Source organism: Salmo salar, chromosome ssa10 (genome assembly GCF_905237065.1).
Source record: "Salmo salar chromosome ssa10, Ssal_v3.1, whole genome shotgun sequence".
NCBI lineage: Eukaryota > Metazoa > Chordata > Actinopteri > Salmoniformes > Salmonidae > Salmo > Salmo salar.
The window spans coordinates 91436850-91461664 of record NC_059451.1 but is presented as its reverse complement, the minus strand read 5'-3'; the positions used below and the strand labels follow the sequence as shown (position 1 = coordinate 91461664).

Below are 24815 nucleotides of genomic sequence, written 5' to 3'. Positions count from 1 at the left end.
CTTTCATAGCCGATCATTCAGAGTTAGAGACAGCAGGTGCAGTAGAGAAAGAGTCCAAAACAGCAGGTCCGGGACAAGGTAGCACGTCCAGTGAACAGGTCTGGGTTCCATAGCCGCAGGCAAAACAGTTGAAACTAGAGCAGCAGCATGACCAGGTGGACTGGGGACAGCAAGGAGTCATCAGGCCAGGTAGTCCTCAGGCATGGTCCTAGGGCTCAGGTCCTCTGAGAGAAGAGAGAGAGAATTAGAGGGAGCATACTTAAATTCACACAGGACACCGGATAAGACATGAGAAATACTCCAGATATAACAGACTGACCCTAGCCCCCCGACACATAAACTATTGCAGCATAAATACTGAAGGCTGAGACAGGAGGGGTCGGGAGACACTGTGGCCCTGTCCGACGATACCCCCGGACAGGGCCAAACAGGCAGGATATAAACCCCACCCACTTTGCCAAGGCACAGCCACCACACCACTAGAGGGATGTCTTCAACCCCTAACTTACCATCCTGAGACAAGGCCGAGTATAGCCCACGAAGACCTCCCCCACGGCACAAACCCGAGGGGGGCACCAACCCGAACAGGAAGATCACGTCAGTGACTCAACCCACTCAGGTGACACACCCCTCCTAGGGACGGCATGGAAGAGCACCAGTAAGCCAGTGACTTAGCCCCCGGAATATGGTTAGAGGCAGAGAATCCCTGTGGAGAGAGGGGAACCGGCCAGGCAGAGACAGCAAGGGCGGTTCGTTGCTCCAGTGCCTTTCCATTCACCTTCACACCCCTGGGCCAGACTACACTCAATCATAGGACCTACTGAAGAGATAAGTCTTCAATAAAGACTTAAAGGTCGAGACCGAGTCTGCGTCTCTCACATGGGTAGGCAGACCATTCCATAAAAATGTAACTCTATAGGAGAAAGCCCTGCCTCCAGCAGTTTGCTTAGAAATTCTAGGGACAGTAAGGAGGCCTGCGTCTTGTGACCGTAGCGTACCTGTAGGTATGTACAGCAGGACCAAATCGGAAAGATAGGTAGGAGCAAGCCCAAGTTATGCTTTGTAGGTTAGCAGTAAAACCTTGAAATCAGCCCTAGCCTTAACAGGAAGCCAGTGTAGAGAGGCTAACACTGGAGTAATATGATCACATTTTTGTTTCTTGTCAAGATTCTAGCAGCCGTGTTTAGCACTAACTGAAGTTTATTTAGTGCTTTATCCTGGTAGCCGTAAAGTAGAGCATTGCAGTAGTCTAATCTAGAAGTGACAAAAGCATGGATACATTTTTCTGCATTTTTGGACAGAAAGTTTCTGATTTTTGCAATGTGACAAAGATGGAAAAAAGCTGTCCTTGAAATATGCTTGATTAGTTCGTCAAAAGAGAGATCAGGGTCCATAGTAACGCCAAGGTTTTATTTGAGATTGACTGTACAACCATCAAGATTAATTGTCAGATCCAACAGAAGATCTCTTTGTTTCTTGGGACCTAGAACTAGCATCTCTGTTTTGTCCGAGTTTAAAAGTAAACAATTTGCCACCATCCACTTCCTTACGTCTGAAACACAGGCTTCCAGGGAGGGCAATTTTGGGGCTTCACCATGTTTCATCTAAATGTACAGCTGTGTATCGTCCGCATAGCAGTGAAAGTTAACATTATGTTTCCGAATGACATCACCAAGAGGTAAAATATAAAGTGAAAACAATAGTGATCCTAAAACGGAACCTTGAGGAACACCGAAATTTACAGTTGATTTGTCAGAAGACAAACCATCCACAGAGACAAACTGATATCTTTCCGACAGATAAGATATAAACCAGGCCAGAACTTGTCCATGTAGACCCATTTGGATTTCCAATCTCTCCAAAAGAATGTGGTGATCGATGGTATCAAAAGCAGCACTAAGGTTTAGGAGCACGAGGACAGATGGAGAGCCTTGGTCTGACACCATTAAAAGGTCATTTACCACCTTCACGAGTGCAGTCGCAGTGCTATGATGGGGTCTAAAACCAGACTGAAGCATTTCATATACATTGTTTGTCTTCAGGAAGGCAGTGAGTTGATACACAAATGTTCTTGCAACATTCCCATGAAACGTGTCTAGAACATTAATATCTTAGGTTCTGAGAATATGGCAACCATGTTCTGTGTATGTTTGGTGGGACGTTGATGGAATATTCTCCTACAGAAAACTGGACACATGAATGTTCCTGCAACGTTCTCATGAAACGTGTCTAGAACATTAACATTGTATATTTTTAGAATGTGGTAACCAGGTTCTGGGTATATTCTGTTTGACATTAAGGGAATGTTCTAACTAACATCAAAACATGCTAAAAAGGTTCTCTGAAGGTTTATGCTAACATAGATAGAATGTTCCCTTAACTAACGGAAAACTGGACACAAACATTAGGGGAACATTACGGCTAACTTTACAAAAACGTTCTCTCTCTCTCTATAATTGTTAGCTGGGAGGCTTTTAAAGTTCAATATTGTTGCACAATTTCTACTTAAAATATCATAGGGAAGCAAAATGTACTCTATTTGTGTAACAACCCACAAACTGTTGTGCTTGTAGACTCGAGAGGAAAGTAAAACAGGTAAGTGCACGTCTTTCCATCTTGACAATACATAAGTGAATAATCTCCATCATTAGATAAAACCATTGTCTCAGGTCAGTAATGTTACTCAACAACACATATAGCCAAGACTGAGCTAACATTATCAGCCCTGTAAGGCTTAGAGAAAATGGTCAAACTAAGACATGCAGGGTGGGGGTATGCTATGTGCCCTATAGCCTTACTACTTGTGCCAAGAAGAGTTCATTCTTTGGCCAGATAGGATCCAGGGACCAGTCCTGACATGCCATTTCTCTCCACAGTCCACCAGCCATCCATATCTTGTTCAATGACCACAACCGTCTCCCCTGCACACATGGACAGCTCGTCCTCACCCTAGAGATGGACAAGGCCGGGTTAGGCAAGTTGTGGTTCAAATGTTACAGAAACGTGAATCCACTCATTCTTAGTGTAGGCCTATATATTGAATGTAGGCATATAAAGTGTCAGAGTATTCTGACCTGAGCCTCATAGTCATACAGAGCCTGGTACTCCTCTCTGCTCTCTGAGATGGTTGGCTGCACTTGCTGAAATCCAGGAATGGAGGCGTACACTCCATCTGATGTGTTGGCTAAGGATTACACAGAAGCAAGCAGATTAATCAGTTATTTGGTCAAGCCACTGGCAGTTTGAAACCTCATTACTACCTCTATTAACTGAACTGAAAGAGTAAGCTCATGTGATGTAGTGTCAGACCCTGCTTAATATTGCTGAAACAGCTACTTTTACACGAAGGGACAGTCACCCTTAACGGCGGTGGCAGAAAGCCGACGTTTCTGTTTTTCAGGAATACGGTATTTTTAACCTAACTTCCATTTCCCCTGAAAAACAGAAGTGGGAACTCCGCTCAGGCATCTTTCTTGGCCCAATACGTTATGTTAGGGGACAGTTGGCCTGCAATCAGATGGATGTTTGTGCCCCCTGGTGGTCAAGTAAATAGATGGAAAACCTGCATGATAATGTTATGGGCTACTACTATTTGAGTGCAACAAGACTTTTCCCTTTTAGATCAACACAATGCATTGTTATGAGGGAACATAGAAAAAAAACATACATCACAATCCTCTTCGTCTCTGTTTTTACCTGACAAATAACAATGTAATGACATTTACATTTACGTTTACGATTTAGCAGACGCTCTTATCCAGAGCGACTTACAAATTGGTGCAGTGGAAAAACATTATCTCCCTGACCCTGTCCACAAAATGGTTTCTATTGACAGTCCTACACACAATGAAAAGTACCACACTTACTGTATTTACACTGAACAAAAATATAAACACAACAACATGCAACAATGTCAAAGATTTTACTGAGTTACAGTTCATAAAAGGAAATCAATCAATTGAAATAGATTAATTAGGCCCTAATCTATGGATTTCACATTACTGGGAATACAGATATGCATCTGTTGGTCACATATGCCTTAAAAAAAAATGGTAAGGGCGTGGATTAGAAAACCAGTCAGTATCTGGTGTGAACGCCATTTGTCTCATGCAGCGCGACACTACTCCTTCACAACGAGTTGATCAGGCTGTTGATTGTGGCCTGTGGCCTTGTCCCACTCCTCTTCAATGGCTGTGCGAAGTTGCTGGATTTAAATTTTTTTATTTCACCTTTATTTAACCAGGTAGGCTAGTTGAGAACAAGTTCTCATTTGCAACTGCGACCTGGCCAAGATAAAGCGTAGCAATTTGACACATACAACAACACAGAGTTACACATGGAATAAACAAAACATACAGTCAATAATACAGTAGAACAAAAGAAAACTAAAAAGTCTATATACAGTGAGTGCAAATTAGGTAAGTTAAGGCAATAAATAGGCCATGGTGGCGAAATAATTACAATATAGCAATTAAAACACTGGAATGGTAGATGTGCAGAAGATGAATGTGCAAGTAGAGATACTGGGGTGCAAAGGAGCAAGATAAATAAATAAATACAGTACTCGGCCTTGTCTTAGGACGGTAAGTTGGTGGTTGGAGACATCCCTCTAGTGGTGTGGGGGCTGTGCTTTGGCAAAGTGGGTGGGGTTATATCCTGCCTGTTTGGCCCTGTCCGGGGGTATCATCGGATGGGGCCACAGTGTCTTCTGATCCCTCCTGTCTCAGCCTCCAGTATTTATGCTGCAGTAGTTTATGTGTCAGGGGGCTAGGGTCAGTCTGTTACATCTGGAGTATTTCTCTTGTCTTATCCGGTGTCCTGTGTGAATTTAAATATGCTCTCTCTAATTCTCTCTTTCTCTCGGAGGACCTGAGCCCTAGGACCATGCCTCAGGACTACCTGGTATGATGACTCCTTGCTGTCCCCAGTCCACCTGGCCGTGCTGCTGCTCCAGTTTCAACTGTTCTGCCTGCGGCTATGGAACCCTGACCTGTTCACCGGACGTGCTTGTTGCACCCTCGACAACTACTATGATTATTATTATTTGACCATGCTGGTCATTTATGAACATTTTAACATCTTGACCATGTTCTGTTATAATATCCACCCTGCACAGCCAGAAGAGGACTGGCCACCCCTCATAGCCTGGTTCCTCTCTAGGTTTCTTCCTAGGTTTTTGGCCTTTCTAGGGAGTTTTTCCTAGGGAGTTTTTCCTAGCCACCGTGCTTCTTTCACATGCATTGCTTGCTGTTTGGGATTTTAGGCTGGGTTTCTGTACAGCACTTTGAGATATCAGCTGATGTACGAAGGGCTATATAAATACATTTGATTTGATGGGGATGAGGTAGGTAGATAGATGGGCTGTTTACAGATGGACTGTAAAGTCCAGGTGCAGTGATCTGTGAGCTGCTCTGACAGCTGGTGCTTAAAACTAGTGAGGGAGATATGAGTCTCCAGCTTCAGAGATTTTTGCAGTTCGTTCCAGTCATTGGCAGCAGAGAACTGGAAGGAAAGACGACCAAAGGAGGAATTGGCTTTGGGGGTGACCAGTGAGATATACCTGCTGGAGCGCGTGCTACGAGTGGGTGCTGCTATGGTGACCAGTGAGCTGAGATAAGGCGGGGCTTTACCTAGCAGAGACTTGTAGATAACCTGTAGCCAGTGGGTTTGGCGACGAGTATGAAGTGAGGGCCAACCAACGAGAGCGAACAGGTCGCAATGGTGGGTAGTGTATGGGGCTTTGGTGACAAAACGGATGGCACTGTGATAGACTGCATCCAGTTTGTTGAGTAGAGTGTTGGAGGCTATTTTATAGATGACATCACCGAAGTCGAGGATAGGTAGGATGGTCAGTTTTACGAGGGTGTGTTTGGCAGCATGAGTGAAGGATGCTTTGTTGCGATATAATTTTGGATTGGAGATGCTTAATGTGAGTCTGGAAGGAGAGTTTACAGTCTAACCAGACACCCAGGTATTTGTAGTTGTCCACGTATTCTAAGTCAGAGCCGTCCAGAGTAGTGAATAGCATGCATTTAGTTTTACCTGCGTTTAAGAGCAGTTGGAGGCCATGGAAGGAGAGTTGTATGGCATTGAAGCTCGTCTGGAGGTTAGTTAACACAGTGTCCAAAGAGGGGCCAGAAGTATACAGAATGGTGTCGTCTGCGTAGAGGTGGATCAGAGAATCACCAGCAGCAAGAGCAACATCATTGATGTATACAGAGAGAAGAGAGTCGGCCCGAGAATTGAGCCCTGTGGCACACCCATAGAGACTGCCAGAGGTCCGGACAACAGGCCCTCCGATTTGACACACTGAACTCTACCAGAGAAGTAGTCGGTAAACCAGGCGAGGCAATCATTTGAGAAACCAAGGCTGTCGAGTCTGCCAATAAGAATGTGGTGATTGACAGAGTTGGCAGCCTTGGCCAGGTCGATGACTACGGCTGCACAGTAATGTCTCTTATCGATGGAGGTTATGATGTCGTTTAGGACCTTGAGCGTGGCTGAGGTGCACCCATGACTAGCTCTGAAACCAGACTGCATAGCGGAGAAGGTATGGTGGGATTCGAAATGGTCGGTAATCTGTTTGTTAACTTGGCTTTCGAAGACCTTAGAAAGACAGGGTAGGATAGATATAGGTCTGGAGCAGTTTGGGTCTAGAGTGTCCCCTCCTTTGAAGAGGGGGATGACCGCAGCAGCTGTCCAATCTTTGGGAATCTCAGACGATACGAAAGAGAGGTTGAACAGGCTAGTAATAGGGGTTGCAACAATTTCAGCAGATAATTTTAGAAAGAGAGGGTCCAGATTGTCTAGCCCGGCTGATTTGTATGGGTCCAGATTTTGCAGCTCTGTCAGAACATCAGCTATCTGGATTTGGGTGAAGGAGAAATGGTGGGGGCTTTGGCGGGTTGCTGTGGAGGGTGCCGGGCTGTTGACCGGGGTAGGGGTAGCCAGGTGGAAAGCATGGCCAGCCGTAGAGAAATGCTTATTGAAATTCTCAATTATAGTGGATTTATCGGTGGTAACAGTGCTTCCTAGCCTCAGAGCAGTGGGTAGCTGGGAGGAGGTGCTCTTATTCTCCATGGATTTTACAGTGTCCCAGAACTTTTTTGAGTTACTACTACAGGATGCAAATTTCTGTTTGAAAAAGCTAGCCTTAGCTTTTCTAAATACCAGTGTATATTTGTTCCTAACTTCTCTGAAAAGTTGCATATCACGGGGGCTATTCGATGCTAATGCAGAACGCCACAGGATGTTTTTGTGCTGATCAAGGGCAGACAGGTATGGAGTGAACCAAGGACTATATCTATTCCTAGTTCTACATTTTTTGAGTGGGGCATGCTTATTTAAGATGGTGAGGAAGGCACTTTTAAAGAATAGCCAGGCATCATCGACTGATTGGATGAGGTCAATGTCATTCCAGGATACCCCGGCCAGGTCGATTAGAAAGGCCTGCTCGCAGAAGTGTTTTAGGGAGCATTTGACAGTGATGAGGGGTGGTCGTTTGGTCGCAGACCCATTACGGATGCAGGCAATGAGGCAGTGATCGCTGAGATTTTGATTGAAAACAGCAGAGGTGTATTTGGAGGGCAAGTTAGTTAGGATGACATCTATGAGGGTGCCCGTGTTTTATGGATTTGGGGTTGTACCTGGTAGGTTCATTGATAATTTGTGTGAGATTGAGGGCATCAAGCTTAGTTTGTAGGATGGCCGGGGTGTTAAGCATGTCCCAGTTTAGGTCACCTAGTAGCACGAGCTCAGAAGATAGATGGGGGGGGCAATCAATTCACATATGGTATAGAGGGCACAGCTGGGGGCAGAGGGAGGTCTATAGCAAGCGGCAACAGTGAGAGACTTGTTTCTGGAAAGGTGAATTTTTAGAAGTAGAAGCTCGAATTGTTTGGGTACAGACTTGGATAGTAATACAGAACTCTGCAGGCTATCTTGGCGGAAAATGTTATAGTTAACGATGGAGACTTCAGGGTTTTTGATGGTTTTCCTAAGCCAGGATTCAGACACAGCTAAGACATCCGGGTTGGCAGAGTGTGCTAAAGCAGTGAGTAAAACAAACTTAGGGAGTAGGTTTCTAATGTTAACATGCATGAAACCAAGGCTTTTACGGTTATAGAAGTCAACAAATGAGAGCACCTGGGGAGTGGGAGTGGAGCTAGGCACTGCAGGACCTGGATTAACCTCCACATCACCAGAGGAACAGAGGAGAAGTAGGATAAGGGTACGGCTAAAGGCTATACGAACTGGCCGTCTAGCAAATTTGGAACAGAGAGTAAAAGGATCAGGTTTCTGGGCACGATAGCATCGATTCAAGGCATAGTGTACAGACATAGTGTAAGGTAGGATGTGAGTACATTGGAGGTAAACCTAGGCATTGAGTAATGATGAGAGAGATATAGTCTCTAGAGACGTTTAATCCAGGTGATGTCATCGCAAATGTAGGAGGTGGAACAACATGGTTGGTTAAGGCATATTGAGCAGGGCTAGAGGCTCTACAGCTCTACGGATATTGGCGGAACTGGAACACGCTGCCGTACATTTTGATCCAGAGCATCCAAAAATGCTCAATGGGTGACATGATTGGTGTGTATGCAAGCCATGGAAGAACTGGGACATTTTCAGCTTCCAGGAATTGTGTTCAGATCCTTGCGACATTGGGCCGTGCATTATCATGCTGAAACATGAGGTGATGGCGGCGAATGAATGGCACGACAATATGCCTCAGGATCTTGTCCGGTATATCTCTGCATTGAAATTGCCATCGATAAAATGCAATTGTGTTCGTTGTCCGTAGCTTAAGCCTGCCCATACCATGACCACATGGACACCATGGGCACTCTGTTCACAACGTTAACATCAGCAAACTGCTCATCCACACGATGCCATACACATTGTCTGCCATCTGCCCGGTACAGTTGAAACCGGGATTCATCCGTGAAGAGCACAATTATCCAGCGTGCCCGTGGCCATCTGTTACGGATACAGGTATCCTGTGTGTGTATTTTCTTTCCTTCTGCCCTAGTCACAGGTGTCACTCATCAGTCGCCAATCACAAGACACACCTGCTCCTTTTCCCTTACCCAATCACATCCCCTTTCCCTTGGTTTAAAATAATCCCAATTAGTTGTCTCTGGAGTTATCTCTCTTTTGTTTTTGCACCTACATGTCACATTTGTACATTATTGTGTGAGTATGTATTGTTATGGTGTATGACTGTTTGCTGGTGGGAAAAGCGGGTACCAAGACAAGTCGCTCATGGGCATAGATTATCTTGGCAAAGGAGAAATGCTCACTGATGGGGATGTAAACAAATTTGTGCAAAGTTGAGTGAAATAAGCTTTTTGTGCATATGGAACATTCCTGGGATCTTTTATTTCAGCTCATGAAACATGGGACCAACATTTTACATGTTGCATTTATATTTTTGTTCAGTGTAGTTACAGTAATTTTAGCAGCATACATACCAGTAGGTGGTGCTAGTGGCTGTGAACCGTCATTGACGTTTGTTTTAGAGCCAGCCGATGAGTTCCCTTGCAAAAGGTTTGAAAACCTAAAAGTAATTAAATAGAACTTGTTTTGTTTCACATTGTAAAGATGTTGTTTTGATGGTTACATTATTTCAAATATGTATTATTGTAGTGCAGCAACAGAAAATATTTTTAAGTGTCTCTAACCTCTTCATAACTCCTCCTACAAAGCAGGCACTGCCATTGCTGTCTGTCGAGGGATCCCTCTCATAATAGTTCTCAAACACAATGGGAGCTGGGAAGAAACCACAGGCATTCAGCAAAGCAAACTCACCCAAGGCCTAAGTAAAATGTGTATCACAGAAAGGTGGGTGCACTGCAAAGTGCAAACAAAGGGGGAACACATTATTTCGCCATGTGGCCACATACAGTGCCTTGCAAAAGTATTCAGACCCCTTGGATTTCTTCACATTTTATTGTGTTACAAAGTGGGATTAAAATGGATTTAATTGTACTTTTTTGTCAACAATCTACACAAAACGGTCTTTTTATATATTTGAAAATAAAGAAGTCATGACTAAAATAGTCATTGCATAAGTATTCAGCCCTTTTATTTAGGCAAGCCTAAATTAGTTCAGAAGTAAAATTTGGCTCAACAGATCACAAAATAAGTTACATGGGGATCTATTTTCAGATGGCGTTAAGGTGGCACGAGTGTCAACCGCATGTTAGTTTGCAATTTTGTAATGTAAAACTGGCACACTGGCATTTACCAGCTCTAACTCCAGGTTCGGCAATTTACCTGTCTTATATCAACTCGCTTGCACTCAGCTAAGCACAGACAAAATCCTAGAGGAAAAACTGCTTCACACCAGAGACTGGAAGAGGAATTCCCCTTTCAGCAGGCCAATAACCTACAACACAAGGCCAAATCTACACTGGAGTTGCTTACAAAGAAGACAGTGAATGTTCCTGAGTGGCCAAGTTATAGTTTTGACTTAAATCTACTTGAAAATCTATGGCAAGTTGTGAAAATTGCTCTATAGCCATGATCCCCAACATCTTGACAGAGCTTGAAGAATTCTGAAAAGAATAATGGGCAAATATTGCACAATCCAGGTGTGCAAAACTCTTATAGACTTATCCAACAAGCCTCACAACTGTAATCGATGCCAAAGGTTTTTAGAACGTGTATTGACTCAGGGAGCTGAATACTTATGCAACGACTATATTTTAGTTATGTTTTCATTATTATATATATATTTTTTATTTTTTTTATTTTATTCTTCCACTTTATTCTTCCATTCTTACACATTACAGCGTATTTTGTGTAGATTGTTGACAAAAAAATGTAAATTAAATCAATTTTAATTCCACATTGTAACACAATAAAATGTGAAGAATCCAAGGTGTCTGAATACACACTCTATTCTCATCAATATTTGACTAAGTTGACATTTAAAGAGTTCAGAGATAATATTGAAATGTTCAGACCTGGAACATATTCATGTACACAAACCAGGAAACTGGACAGGTGGTGTACTGTACTTACCTGGTGGACTTGAGCCAGTGCTTTTCATCTCAACAAAGCATACATTGTCTGTCGTGATGTCACACAGTTCTACAGTTTTTCTCACTTCTTCATAACACTGAAAGTACATTTTGGGCACGGCTTAAACACATTAAATTGGCTTTCTTTGTTAATTACTAATCAGCTCTACAGACCAGTTATAATCAAGTAGTTATTTAAGCTACTATATGGTACAGTCAATACATATTCTGTATATTGTCTTACATACTGGATTACAGTACAACATGGTAAGGGAAGACAAACTTCACCAACCTCATCATCTTTGACACATTGCATTGAGAATTGGTTACAGTGGACCCAGATGGCATTCCTCAGGATGTTGATACGATCTCCCTCCTGCTGCTGAAAGACCTGCAACCAAATTTCCATTGTATGATTAATCTGTATTGGATGGACAACCCCTTTTTACAACAATCTGTGAACCAGCAGCTAGTCTGATAACAATTATTTACGTCATTTAAGAAAAGTTTGTCTCATCGTACTGTTCAATCCAACTTGAATTCTTTCCTAGGACTAACATCAGAATATGGCTTAATGTACCTCACAAGTAGTCTCGTGTGTAGTCTCCCATTCTTCACGAATCTTGTCTAGCTGTTCAATATTTGACATGTATTGTTTTTCTGCAGACAAAAAAAGAAAAGAAGGTACTCAGATAATACACAGTCCTTTATGTTTCTCTCATCTCACCTTTTATTCATTTTTTTACATTACAAAACATACACATACAAACGACAGTATACAGAGACACACAAACATCAACGACATCCCACCTGCCCAGACCCACCTGCTCCCTCACACCCTCCATCTCCAGCGCCCGCATCACTCTCCGCCACATGGCCGCAAACTGCACCATATTGTTTTTCTCGGTCACCCACACACTTTCAACATTTAGATAATAAAACATTTTGACCTTTCCATTGTGTTGACAGAGGATTGGTTGATTTCCAGTTTAAGTATACACGTTTTTTTTTCAAGATGATTGACAATAAACGTATCGTCCAGCCCATCGGGTATCTCACTGCATCCTCATATGCCATGTCTTTAAATATGCAGACAGACGGAATAAAAGTAAATTCACCACATTGTAATATTTCTGACTGCCAACTGTCTAACTCCGCCCAAAACATTTGGACTTCATAGCATTCTACAGCTGCATTGCTTGCTGTTTGGGGTTTAGGTTGGGTTTCTGTACAGCACTTTGAGATATCAGCTGATGTAAGAAGGGCTTAATAAATACATTTGATTTGATTCCCAGAAGGCACGGATTATTGAGTCATTGTCAGTTTTACATTTAAGACATGACTGCCGTTGTGCTATAGAATTTGTGAATTTTGTCTCGCGTAACAAATTCTATACATTAATTTATACTGGATTAACCCTACATTTTTGTTAACTGTAATTTCATTAGTTATGTGCCAACATTCCCACCAACTTGTGCCAATACCAGTTATTTTGAAGTCTTGGTTCCAATAGTATATATTTTGTTCTAAGAGATTGTCAGTTGTACATGTTTCCTTTAATGACTCCTATGCTGGAAGAATTTGTGAAGGTTAAGTGGAGGGAACAATATCTATGGCCTTTCGAAATATCATCTGCATGTTAGAAGCCAATTCCAAGATAACTTGATGAAATAGGAACTGAAGTCATTGATGAAATAGGAACTGAAGTCATTGATTAAATAGGAACTGAAGTCATTGTACAACAGTTCATTTCTGTTAAATCTCAGCAATATGGTGATGAAAGGGAAACACAACCAAGCTGTCAAATCATGCTGTGGCTTCTCATCAACCTTGATTTTGAGGATCTTTAATTAGCCAAGTCATAGACTGCCTTTATTTGTAGTATTTAGATACAAAAAATAGGAAAAGATAGGAGCTCACTAGCCTAGTATCCCTTACCTGCCTCTCCTGCTGCCTCCCTGCACTGCTTAGACTTGTTGTGCACCTGCAAACGAACAGGAATGTTACTGTGACTGGCAGGAAACCATTGCATAAATGTCAGTACTAAAGAGTATGGAAATGATCTTCCAATTACATAATTGGAAATTCTTTAGTACGTCTTTAAAGAGGAAATGATAGAAATTCTGTTCTATTTCAACACTCAGTTGAAGAGGAAGGTTGCGTTAATCTTCATGAACAAGGGTTTTACTTAATGCCCCACACAGCAACAGCGCAGAATGCGTGTTTCCATTCACTCTATGACGAAAGTCCAACATCCTCTGCAATACACATCCTTTGTAATTATTCAAACAACTCAAAGCATGTACAGACTGAACATACAGTAGTTGTCGGTCAATCTTACACAAGTACTCAGAGGGTGTACTAATTTCATACAACTTAATTGTCTATTTCTAAGCCTTGTTCCCATTGTCAGGTAAGTAGGTGTGTTGTCCAGTGTGGATGGGAAGAGTAAAGTGATTTACCCTCTCAGCTTGCTTGGATGTGGTGGTAGCTACACTAATCATCCTCTCAGCAACTTGCTCTGCCTCATCCGCCTCTCTGCACCTCTGGTCATAAGTTCTCTTAGACTGGGAGGGAAAGGACACACAGAAAGTGAACTTGTTGTCTGGTTTACAATACTACACAATGTACAAACCTCCAATTATTAGATACTGACAGCTATTATTATTTGAAACTTTACAGGAAGTTGCTGCAAGATGAGGAACAAAGTACAATTGAGAGCGAGAGATGCATGTGTAAGCAGAGAGACTAAGATAAAACAAACAAAGCAGGATTTGCTAAGCCGAGAGTTAAGATGTTTCAGAGGCGCTCCCTCGGCTTGCCACAGAATTCACACATCCACTACATGACCAAAAGTATCTGGACACCTGCTCGTCGAACATCTCATTCCATTCTGGGAAGGCTCACAGTCTGCGTTTCCAATTCATCCCAAATGTGTCCGATGGAGTGGAGGTCAGGGTTCTATGCAAGCCGTCAAGTTCTTCCACACCGATCTTGACAAACCATTTCTGTATGGCCTTCGCTTTGTGCACTTGGGGCATTGTCATGCTGAAACAGTAAAGGGCCTTACCCAAACTGTTGCCACAAAGTTGGAAGCACAGAATCGTCTAGAATGTCATTGTATGCTGTAACGTTAAGATTTCCCTTCACTGGAACTAAGGGGCCTAGCCCGAACCATGAAAAACAGCCCCAGATCATTATTCCTCCTCCACCAAACTTTACAATTGGCACTATGTTAGTGTTGTCCTGGCATCTGCCAAACCCAGATTAGTCCGTCGGACTGCCAGATGGTGAAGCGTGATTCACCACTCCAGAGAACGTGTTTCCACTGCTCCAGAATCCAACGGAGGCGAGCTTCACACCACTCCAGCCGACACTTGGCATTGTGCATGGTGATTGTGTGTGGCTGCTCGGCCATAGAAACCCATTTCATGAAGCTCCTGACGAACAGTTTTTGTGCTGACGTTGCTTCCAGAGGCAGTTTGGAACTCGGTAGTGATTGTTGCAATCGAGGACAGGCGGTTTTTACGCGATATGCACTTCAGCACTTGGCGGTTCCGTTCTGTGAGCTTGTGTAGCCTACCACTTTGCGGCTGAGCTGTTGTTGCTCCTAGACATTTCCACTTCACAATAACAGCACTTACAGTTGACTGGGGCAGCTCTAGCAGGGCAGAAATTTGACGAACTGACTTGTTGGAAAGGAGGCATCCTATGACGATGCCACGTTGAAAGTCACTGAGTGCTTCAGTAAGGCCATTCTACTGCCAATGTTTGTCTATGTAGCTTGCATGGCTGTGTGCTCAATTTTATACACCAGTCAGCAATGGGTGTGGCTGAAATAGTCAAATTCACTAATTTGTCCACATACACTATACAGTTGTAGTCGTACGTTTACATATACATAGGCTAGAGTCATTAAAACTCGTTTTTCAACCACTACATAAATGTCTTGTTAACAAACAACAAACAATTGTTTACAGACAGATTATTTCACTTATAATTCACTGTATCACAATTCCAGTGAGTCAGAAGTTTACATACACTAAGTTGACTGTGCCTTTAAACAGCTTGGAAAATTCCTGAAAATGATGTCATGCGTGTGTGAGCAAGGAGGCTTTCAAACCTGACTCAGTTACACCAGCTCTGTCAGGAGGAATGGGCCAAAATTCACCCAAATATTGTGGGAAGCTTGTAGAAGGCTACCTGAAACATTTGACCCACAATTTAAAGGCAATGCTACCAAATACTAATTGAGTGTATGTAAACTTCTGACCCACTGGGAATGTGATGAAAGAAATAAAAGCTGAAATAAATCATTCTCTCTACTATTATTCTGACATTTCATATTCTTCAAATAAAGTGATGATCCTAACTGACCTATTTTTACTAGGATTAAATGTCAGGAATTGTGAAAAACTGAGTTTAAATGTATTTGGCTAAGGTGTATGTGAACTTCTGACTTCAACTGTATATACAAAAGTACTACAGTACATATTGTGCACTCACATTTACACTGAAGCTTATTATACCTCTACGCTCTTTCCACAGCTCGTCTATCTCTTCCACCCTCTCTCACAATGCTTCTGACTTTAATGGCCCTCCTTGATTCCATTTTTATCTGTATGCGCTTGGTGGTGTGCCTTATATGTTTTGTGTATTTAACCAATTTACTTACCAGCATAAAGAAAAACCTTAAGGTTTTCTTGAACCATACTAACCAAAGGTTCTTTGTAAGTAAAGCTAAAATAATCTTGAAACATTGAGCCCTACCTACCACAGACAAACATAACTATAAGGTTCAGTGTTTGACGTCACACAAATAAGCATACAGATAAAGAAATTAAGATGGTTTTTGGTAGGAACTGTGCTCACCTCCATTGTTTTCTTGTATAAAGACACCTTTATCTTCTGAACCTTGTCCATGATGCCTTCAAACTGAGACAGAGGAAAGTATACTGTGACTGATGCACAAATAGCTGATCAATTACAGATCAATAGTGGATGTCTGTCCTTTATCATGGAAAACAGCAAATGGTTATGAACATTTGATATCAAAGTATATGAATTAATCATACAACATATGTAGATATTCACCACAATGAGCTAACAATAGATTGTCTTTAGACATGCAGAGTTCCAAGAATATGACCTGAGATACTAACTTACAGAAATCTATGTACTGTATCTCACTACAGTGTTTAGGTGGGGAGATTCACATTAGGTGGGACAACTCAAACCGTCCAGTGATTCTGGAAAAATTACAGGGTGATTATAGTAGCCACATTACTTCACTGTCTGTCAGATAGAAGTAAAAACTCCTGTGCAATTTCCTCATGTGGGTGAATACTATAAAGGTCAAACCAAAACCTTTTTTCTCTGCTCTTTCTGTCGCTCCCTGAACTGTTCCATCCTCTTGACCTCTTCCTTTAACACCCCAGACAGTTGTATGTGTAGGTTCCCAATGTTCTCAATTTCTACAAAACATGAGGTTTGACAACATTACAAATCTGGAATGAAGTAGAGTGCCGCTGACAGATGTTGCAACTGCATAGCTAACAGGTGGACAACTGAAGTTGTGTTCTACTTACGGACTTTGAGTTGGTCAAAGGATGCTTTCAAAGTGCTGTGAAAAGAAGATAACTGTGAGAATGTGCAGATACATTCATTTCACACACACACCTCTTTCTCTTTCCACCAAAACGTAAGGCATTTAGTTTCCATGAATCCTGAGAGCAGAGCCACTCACTTGATCTCACAGAGTCCCCCTGCCTTGCGTGCAATCATCACCAACTCTTTGCCATATCTCTCTTCAGCAGATGCCCTACCCAATGGAAACACAATATTTCTTAATTTATATTTGTGGCCTAATATAATTTCATACACAATGTAGGAAATGCTTTGCTGACAACAATTACCTCATCTTCAAGAGCTCCTCCATATCTTTGCACATCCGTCGACCCTCACAGAGTCTCTGGATGAGAGCCTCATATCCCACATTACTGATGAAATCCACTCCCTACAACCATACACAATCATACCATTATCTTAGCAACCTCAAATAAGAAAATATGTTTTAATATAAAGGTCCAAAGAAAGTCATTTTCAAAAAATAGATGCAACAAAGCAACTATTAATCTTTCAGCCACAGCCTTTATTGACACTTATCCAGCTTTGTGGTTTTTGGCAAAACAAAATGATTTCATGGATGCTGTGTACATAATAGTACTGAATGCCAGTGCAGGTGAAAGTCATAAACATGTTATATGATACATCACCTTCAGTGGGGATGTTGCTTGGCCCACACTGTATCACTCATACCTTACAGTACATTCCACCCAGTTACCACAGGAAAACAACCATAAACAGTAGTTGGTCATCACGTACTTAACAGTATCAGAAATTATTCCACTGTCAACCATCTTATGTATCAACAGCAAACAATTGAATGTGTTCTGTTAGCTGAACTTTGGCTTATGCATGATTGTGTACTATGTGAAGTCCAAAATAAATAAATAGATGTAGAATACAGAATGCCAAATACTGGTATTGTATTACACAATATCAAACATAATTCAATGCAAAAAATATTTAATACTTAGTAATAAGAAAACATGTACAATAAGTGAATGAATTTCATGTGTTCATTTTCAGTTGCAAAGGTTAGAAGGGGATTATGCTACTGAGCCTGCAATGCAAATCAACCCAGAAGTTGTCTGTGGCTTTGTAGTTCTGACAATGCATCACAGTCAGAAGATAGAAAACAGAAAGAGTGGGGAGCCTGGCCTGTTTATGGTTGGGTTAGTTTTAAAGGAAGCTCAGCAGGAAAGGTTTACCACTCTTACCGACACTCTGAAAAGAGCAATCCAGCTAAGAGAATGAGCTACAACCAAGTTGTGTAGAACATTTGTCAGCGATTATTTTACAAAAATGGGGCCTAGTTATTTAGATAAATTACATAATACACCAGTACATTTATTATTCGACACACTGAAGAGCAAGTTTCCATAAAAATAATTACTAATATATTTCTTAAACAAAGCATCTGAAAAAAAGTTTTAGTCAAGAAATTGGCTGAGGCCATAAAACAAACACATTGGTAAAGACTACAATCTGAGAGCCAATGAGAAATACTATGTTTATTTAGTAAAGTACTGCCTCTGAAGCAGGTATAATGTCTTAGGTGTTATGTCATCACAAAAACATAACGGCAGGTAGCCTAGTGGTTAAGAGCGTTGGGCCAGTAACCGAAAGATCGCTGATTCAGATCCCTGTGCTGACAAGGTAAAAATCTGTCGATGTGCCTCTGAACAAGGCAGTTAACCCACTGTTCCCCGGTAGGTCGTCATTGTAAATAAGAATTTGTTCTTAACTGACTTGCCTAGTTAAATAAAGGTTACATTTAAAAAATAATAATACAAAAATTGCCTCTGTACAGTGCATTTCTAAAAATAACCTTAACCTATCTTAACCATAGAGATCATATAGATTGAGCATCAAAGTAGTTAGTCAGTATGTTAAAGTAACTCACCCAAAATACATCTTTGAATTGTAAAGTCATCTCAGCAATAGACCAAATATAATATACTCTGCGAGTGGATTCAGCAAAGAAAGCACTGATGGTTGTCAAAGTCAGTGAAAATGTACACACAGGAAACCCCCAGCTTGGTTCACTAGTTTGACTCAAATGAGGAAGTGCTTTGGTGTGGTGTCAGCTACCAAATACAGCCTGCATCTAAGATAACATTGAAGTTGGTAGTTATTTGATAGATACTGTAAGTACATGCTTTTGGGCATCTTTCTAAATATATTTTCTATAAGGGATCATTCAAGCAACCCATCCTGCTCTAAAGTACATAAACAGACATTCTAAAGCAGGAAAGCAAACTCAGAATTTACAAACCATTTTGTCTATCATAGTATGTTGAGAAAAACAAAAAGCATTCCTCTGTGCTTACCATTAGTTTGAACATCTCCAATAAATTCACTTAGACTGATGAGCTCATCTTTAGCTGTGTCATATTCACTCAACACATTTTCATGGGAAAAAACCTAAAAGAAAAATGAACAGCAAAATATTAACCAAATCAAACATTTCATTCTGCATCCTTGCTCATCTAAATAGTCTACCATTATCTTAGCAACCTCAAATAAGAAAATATGTTTTAATATAAAGGTCCAAAGAAAGTCATTTTCAAAAAATAGATGCAACAAAGCAACTATTAATCTTTCAGCCACAGCCTTTATTGACACTTATCCAGCTTTGTGGTTTTTGGCAAAACAAAATGATTTCATGGATGCTGTGTACATAATAGTACTGAATGCCAGTGCAGGTGAAAGTCATAAACATGTTATATGATACATCACCTTCAGTGGGGATGTTGCTGGGCCCACACTGTATCACTCATACCTTACAGTACATACCACCCAGTTACCACAGGAAAACAACCATAAACAGTAGTTGGTCATCACGTACTTAACAGTATCAGAAATGATCCCACTGTCAACCATCTTATGTATCAACAGCAAACAACTGAATGTGTTCTGTTAGCTGAACTTTGGCTTATGCATGATTGAGTACTATGTGAAGTCCAAAATAAATAAATAAAAGAAAAATGAACAGCAAAATATTAACCGCACAAAACGTTTCATTCTACATCCTTGCTCATCTAAATACACACGTAAACAGCTTGTTCTGCGTAGAAATGTCTCACAGTCATGTGATCCACTTCAGATGGGTGTGTAATGGGAGAAACTTGGTTAGGTTAAGGCCTGGTGTGCCATCCACCTCAGCAAAGTCAAAGTGCTTATTTTATTTTAAAGTGAAGCTAAAAAGGAAAAGATTGATAAGTACTGTGAGGTGTAGAGCATGTGCGATCCATATGTTGTCAACAATAAAATACAGGCTAACTGGTACAACTAAGGTGATCATACAAGTCTGAGAGATAATTCCCCTGGATCCTCCAGAACAGCATTCTCATCAATATTACTGACTCATTCAAGGAGAGCCAGGACACAACAACGTTGTTGGTGTCAAATTCAGGGAAGCGCACATCTGCATCATCCAATGCGTATTTCTTGTAGACATGTTGAATCAATAGTGTGATCTCCTCTGTAGGGACAATCCATTACACATACAGTATCCCTACTTTACCATTATATCAACTGAGTGAGTTTCTTTGAACAATGACGTTCAGATAAAAAATGAACCGCACAAACTAAATCTTCTAAAAGTGGTATATATATATATATATATATATATATATATATATATATACCACCGTTCAAAATGTTGGGGTCATTTAGAAATGTCCTTGTTTTTGAAAAAAAAAAGCACATTTTTTGTCCATTAAAAAAACTTCAAATTGATCAGAAATACAGTGTAGACATTGTTAATGTTGTAAATGACTATTGTAGCTGGAAATGGTAGATTGTTTATGGAATATCTACATAGGCATACAGAGGCCCATTATCAGCAACCATCACTCTTGTGTTCCAATGGCACGTTGTGTTAGCTAATCTAAGATTATAATTTTAAAAGGCTAATTGATCATTAAAAAACCCTTTTGCAATTATGTTAGCACAGCTGAAAACTGTTGTCCTGATTAAATAAGCAATAAAACTGTCCTTCTTTAGACTAGTTGAGTATCTGGAGCATCAGCATTTGTGGGTTCGATTACAGGCTCAAAATGGGCAGAAACAAATAACTTTCTTCTGAAACTCGTCAGTCTATTCTTGTTCTGAGAAATGAAGGCTATTCCATGCAAGAAATTGCCACGAAACTGAAGATCTCGTACAATGCTGTGTACTACTCCCTTCACAGAACAGCGCAAACTGGCTCTAACCAGAATAGAAAGAGGAGTGGGAGGCCCCGGTGCACAACTGAGCAAGAGGACAAGTATATTAGAGTGTCTAGTTTGAGAAACAGACGCCTCACAAGTTCTCAAATTGCAGCTTCATTAAATTGTACCCGCAAAACACCAGTCTAAACGTCAACAGGGAAGAGGCGACTCCGGGATGCTGGCCTTCTAGGCAGAGTTCCTCTGTCCAGTGTCTGTGTTATTTTTTCCATCTTAATCTTTTATTTCCAGTCTGAGATATGGCTTTTTCTTTGCAACTCTGCCTAGAAGGCCAGCATCCCAGAATAAGAACAAGAATAAAGTGACGAGTTTCAGGAGGGAGTACTTTGTTTCTGGCCATTTTGAGCCTGTAATCGAACCCACAAATGCTGATGCTCCAGATACTCAACTAGTCTAAAGAAGGACAGTTTTATTGCTTATTTAATCAGGACAACAGTTTTCAGCTGTGCTAACATAATTGCAAAAGGGTTTTTTAATGATCAATTAGCCTTTTAAAATTATAATCTTAGATTAGCTAACACAACGTGCCATTGGAACACAAGAGTGATGGTTGCTGATAATGGGCCTCTGTACGCCTATGTAGATATTCCATAAACAATCTACCATTTCCAGCTACAATAGTCATTTACAACATTAACAATGTCTACACTGTATTTCTGATCAATTTGAAGTTCCCAGCAGAACAGTGGTTTTCAACCAGGGGTACTGGGACCCCTGGGGGTATTTGTCCTATCCACAGGAGGTACTTCAGAAAACTCATGAGACCATAGGGTTACTGGTAAAATGCACATGAGGGGGTCATTTAGGGGTACTCTAGGCAGAGTAAAATTCAGTTGGTGGTACAGTAACCGAAAAACGTTGGGTACCACTGCATGCCATGCTCAGTGCTGGTGGACACAATGTTTTTCATGATTGTGGGAGCTCTTTCCAAAGTGCATCACAAGCAATGCAATGGTTAAAACTGCATATTTCATCTATGAAGAAGGAAAAATGCATAATGTTACAGTAATGTTTGCATCTTTTGTAAGCTTAAAGAAGTATACATCTTTAGAATGATTATATACTGTAATATGTTGTCTGATTCTACACTACTATGAAAAAGTGTAGACTAGCGCCACCTGGTGGTGGACATTGAAGAGAGCGAGTTGGGAGTAGGGGCAAAAACAATGCATACAGTAGATACTGTAGCTAGCTATACCAAACACAGGAGGCTGGTGGCACCTTAATTGGTGAGGACAGGCTCGTGGTAAATGTCTGGAGCGGAATGGTATCAAATACATCAAACACATGAGCTGTGTTCGAACACCCATACTAACATACTCTATACTACATATTTAGTGTGTATATACTACATACTAACTCAGCAAAAAAAGAAATGTCCTCTCACTGTCAACTGCTTTTATTTTCAGCATACTTAACATGTCTAAATATTTGTATGAACATAACAAGATTCAACAGTTGAACATAAACCGAACAAGTTCCACAGACGTGACTAACAGAAATGGAATAATGTGTCCCTGAACAAAGGGGGGGGACAAAATCAAAAGTAACAGTCAGTATCTGGTGTGGCCACTAGCTGCATTAAATACTGCAGTGCATCTCCTCCTTATAGACTGCACCAGATTTGCCAGTTCTTGCTGTGAGATGTTACCCCCCTCTTCCACCAACGCACCTGCACGTTCCTGGACATTTCTATGTCAACATTGCAATTCATTGCGCTGGCCACGCCTGCAGTCCTCATGTCTCCTTGCAGCATGCTTAAGGCATGTTCACGTAGATGAGCAGGGACCCTGGGAATCTTTCTTTTGGTGTTTTTCAGAGTCAGTAGAAAGGCCTCTTTAGTGTCCTAAGTTTTCATAACTGTGACCTTAATTGCCTACCGTCTGTAAACTGTTAGTGTCTTAACGACCGTTCCACAGGTGCATGTTCATTAATTGTTTATGGTTCATTGAACAAGCATGGGAAACAGTGTTTAAACCCTTTACAATGAAGATCTGTGAAGTTATTTGGATTTTTACGAATTATCTTTGAAAGACAGGGTCCTGAAAAAGGGACGTTTATTTTTTTGCTGAGTCTATGTGGTAATTTTAGTATTGTGACGACCCTGGGTTTATAAGCGCAGAAATCGACTCTGTCGCTTGAGCATGCTCGGTCTTCGGGCTTGAAGGTCGAGGGTTCGAGACCTGCTCCCTGCCTGTTTCATTACAGTATACTGCAAGTATCCGTACAGTATCCTTTCAGTTGAGTGTACTAGCGCTTCTTCTGTCTACCGGAAGTTTTCATGCTAGCTCGTGGTAATGTCTGGAGCGGAATGGTATCAAATACATCAAACACATGAGCTGTGTTCAAATACCTATACTAACATACTTTCTACTACATCATTAATGAGTATATTCTACATACTATTAGGTCATTTTAGTATAGTGCAAACAAACAGTATCCTTTCAGTTGAGTGTACTAGCGCTTCTTCTGTCTACTGGAAGTTGATGCTGTTGCTATGCAACTTCTTGCTAGCTTGTTAGCATAGCTACTACTAGCTAGACATCTTACGACTTCATTAGCAATATCCATTGACAACGCACAATGACTATACCACTTAGCTAAGCATGACGTGAATAATCAAGTCAATAAACGTTGGGTAGTTAGTTAGATATAGCATATAGTTAATATACTGACAAGTTCGATGTATTAGTAGCCAACTAACGTTAAGTAGCTAGCTAACATACTGGTACAGACAAGCAACTAATGTAATGATATGCTATGTGGTTCGTAAGGTTAGTGTAGCTAACAAATTGTCAGCCAACAGAACATGTAACATAACTTATTTCAAAAGTCATTACTTTATACCATTGGATATCATTTTCTTAACATTTGTCATAATTAGTTAAAGCAATGAATTTGTATCCGCTCTCTTTCGGACTTCAGCTGCATATTTCTCTCCATTTTCTTTAAATCTGAAAAAGTTGTGAAGCCACACCCATTTTCTGAAGAATTGCATTATGGGCCCTAAAAGCACAGAAATATTCAGCCTTTATTTATCTAGGCAAGTCAGTTAAGAACAAATTCTTATTTACAATGACAGGCCTACCACGGCTGAACCCTCCCCTAACCCGGATGACGCTGGGCCAATTGTGCACCACCTTATGGGACTCCCGATCACGGCTGGTTGTGATACAGCCCGGGATCGAACCCGGGTCTGTAGTGATGCCTCTAGCACTGCGATACTGTGCCTTAGACCGCTGTGCCACTCGTATCTACTGCTTGTATACTTTGTATTTTGGCGAATGTAGTAAGAATCTGGGAACATACTAACTATATCCATACCATGACCAATAAGCATACTACATACTCAATTTATGTCACAAGTAGTAAGGTTAGTGCAGTTAGTATGAGTATTTGAATACAGCTATGGTTTCCATGTGGTTGATGCCATTCCATTTGCTCCAGCCATTTATGTGCCATCCTTCCCTCAGCAGCCTCCACTGACACCAAAGTTTGGCTGACAGTCATTGAGCCAAAAAACGATGTGCCTACGCTTAATACTAGGATATTGCTTGGCTAGGATGATAATACTCCGAACTTCCATGAAATACATGATTTGGTGACAAGTCTGAAGTCAGACGCGTTAGCTACAAGCGATAGCCTGGCAATCTGTAGGAATAATTATCGTAAACAAACCTTTGCGTGCTCCAGTTCGAACAGTTTGGGTAAATATTTGGGCAATAATGATGAGGATGACAAGACGAGAACATCGACTTGACAAAAATGTAATTTCTTGTTTTTATCCCGCCTATTTACTTGGTTGCCATGGTTGAAAGTTTAACTCCCACCGGGTAGCCCGAATAATGAGCTTTGTGATTGGTTCGTATTTCTTCAGTTACAACCAAACCAATTCATGATTGGATATCCTATGTGTCTGTCATAAATGTGA

At 41.1% G+C, this 24815-nt stretch overlaps 1 protein-coding gene across 2 annotated transcripts; it reads right to left on the bottom strand.

Annotated features, from left to right (window-relative positions):
• Positions 1-105: 105 nt before the first annotated feature.
• pstpip1a (proline-serine-threonine phosphatase interacting protein 1a) lies at positions 106-24703 on the bottom strand. 2 transcript variants are annotated; one of them, XM_014124822.2, is made up of 16 exons: positions 18556-18715; positions 16943-17043; positions 16774-16848; positions 16616-16650; positions 16395-16501; positions 15900-15962; positions 13490-13594; positions 12966-13011; positions 11608-11687; positions 11320-11418; positions 11029-11125; positions 9684-9771; positions 9474-9559; positions 3075-3184; positions 2799-2949; positions 106-224 (listed from the first exon to the last, which is right to left on the bottom strand). In XM_014124822.2, exons 1-15 carry the CDS (start codon positions 18583-18585, stop codon positions 2818-2820), a joined length of 1254 nt encoding a protein of 417 aa, XP_013980297.1. In that variant the 5' UTR covers positions 18586-18715; the 3' UTR covers positions 106-224; positions 2799-2817. The 2 variants fall into 2 exon arrangements, with proteins under 2 accessions (XP_013980297.1, XP_013980299.1); XM_014124824.2 differs by lacking the exons at positions 106-224; positions 18556-18715 and adding exons at positions 18983-19076; positions 24563-24703 and having other exon boundaries at positions 2019-2949.
• Between the last annotated feature and the right edge of the window lie 112 nt (positions 24704-24815).

Bases quoted from the DNA above. Each gene is read 5' to 3' on its own strand.
- pstpip1a (XM_014124822.2), bottom strand. From the start codon at position 18,585: ATGACTTTACAATTCAAAGATGTATTTTGG. The intron at 17,044-18,555 runs GTGAGTTACTTT...GTATGGTTGTAG, and splicing joins AATTCAAAGATGTATTTTGG to GGAGTGGATTTCATCAGTAA. The intron at 11,126-11,319 runs GTTGGTGAAGTT...ATGTACTTTCAG, and splicing joins AATGTGTCAAAGATGATGAG to TGTTATGAAGAAGTGAGAAA.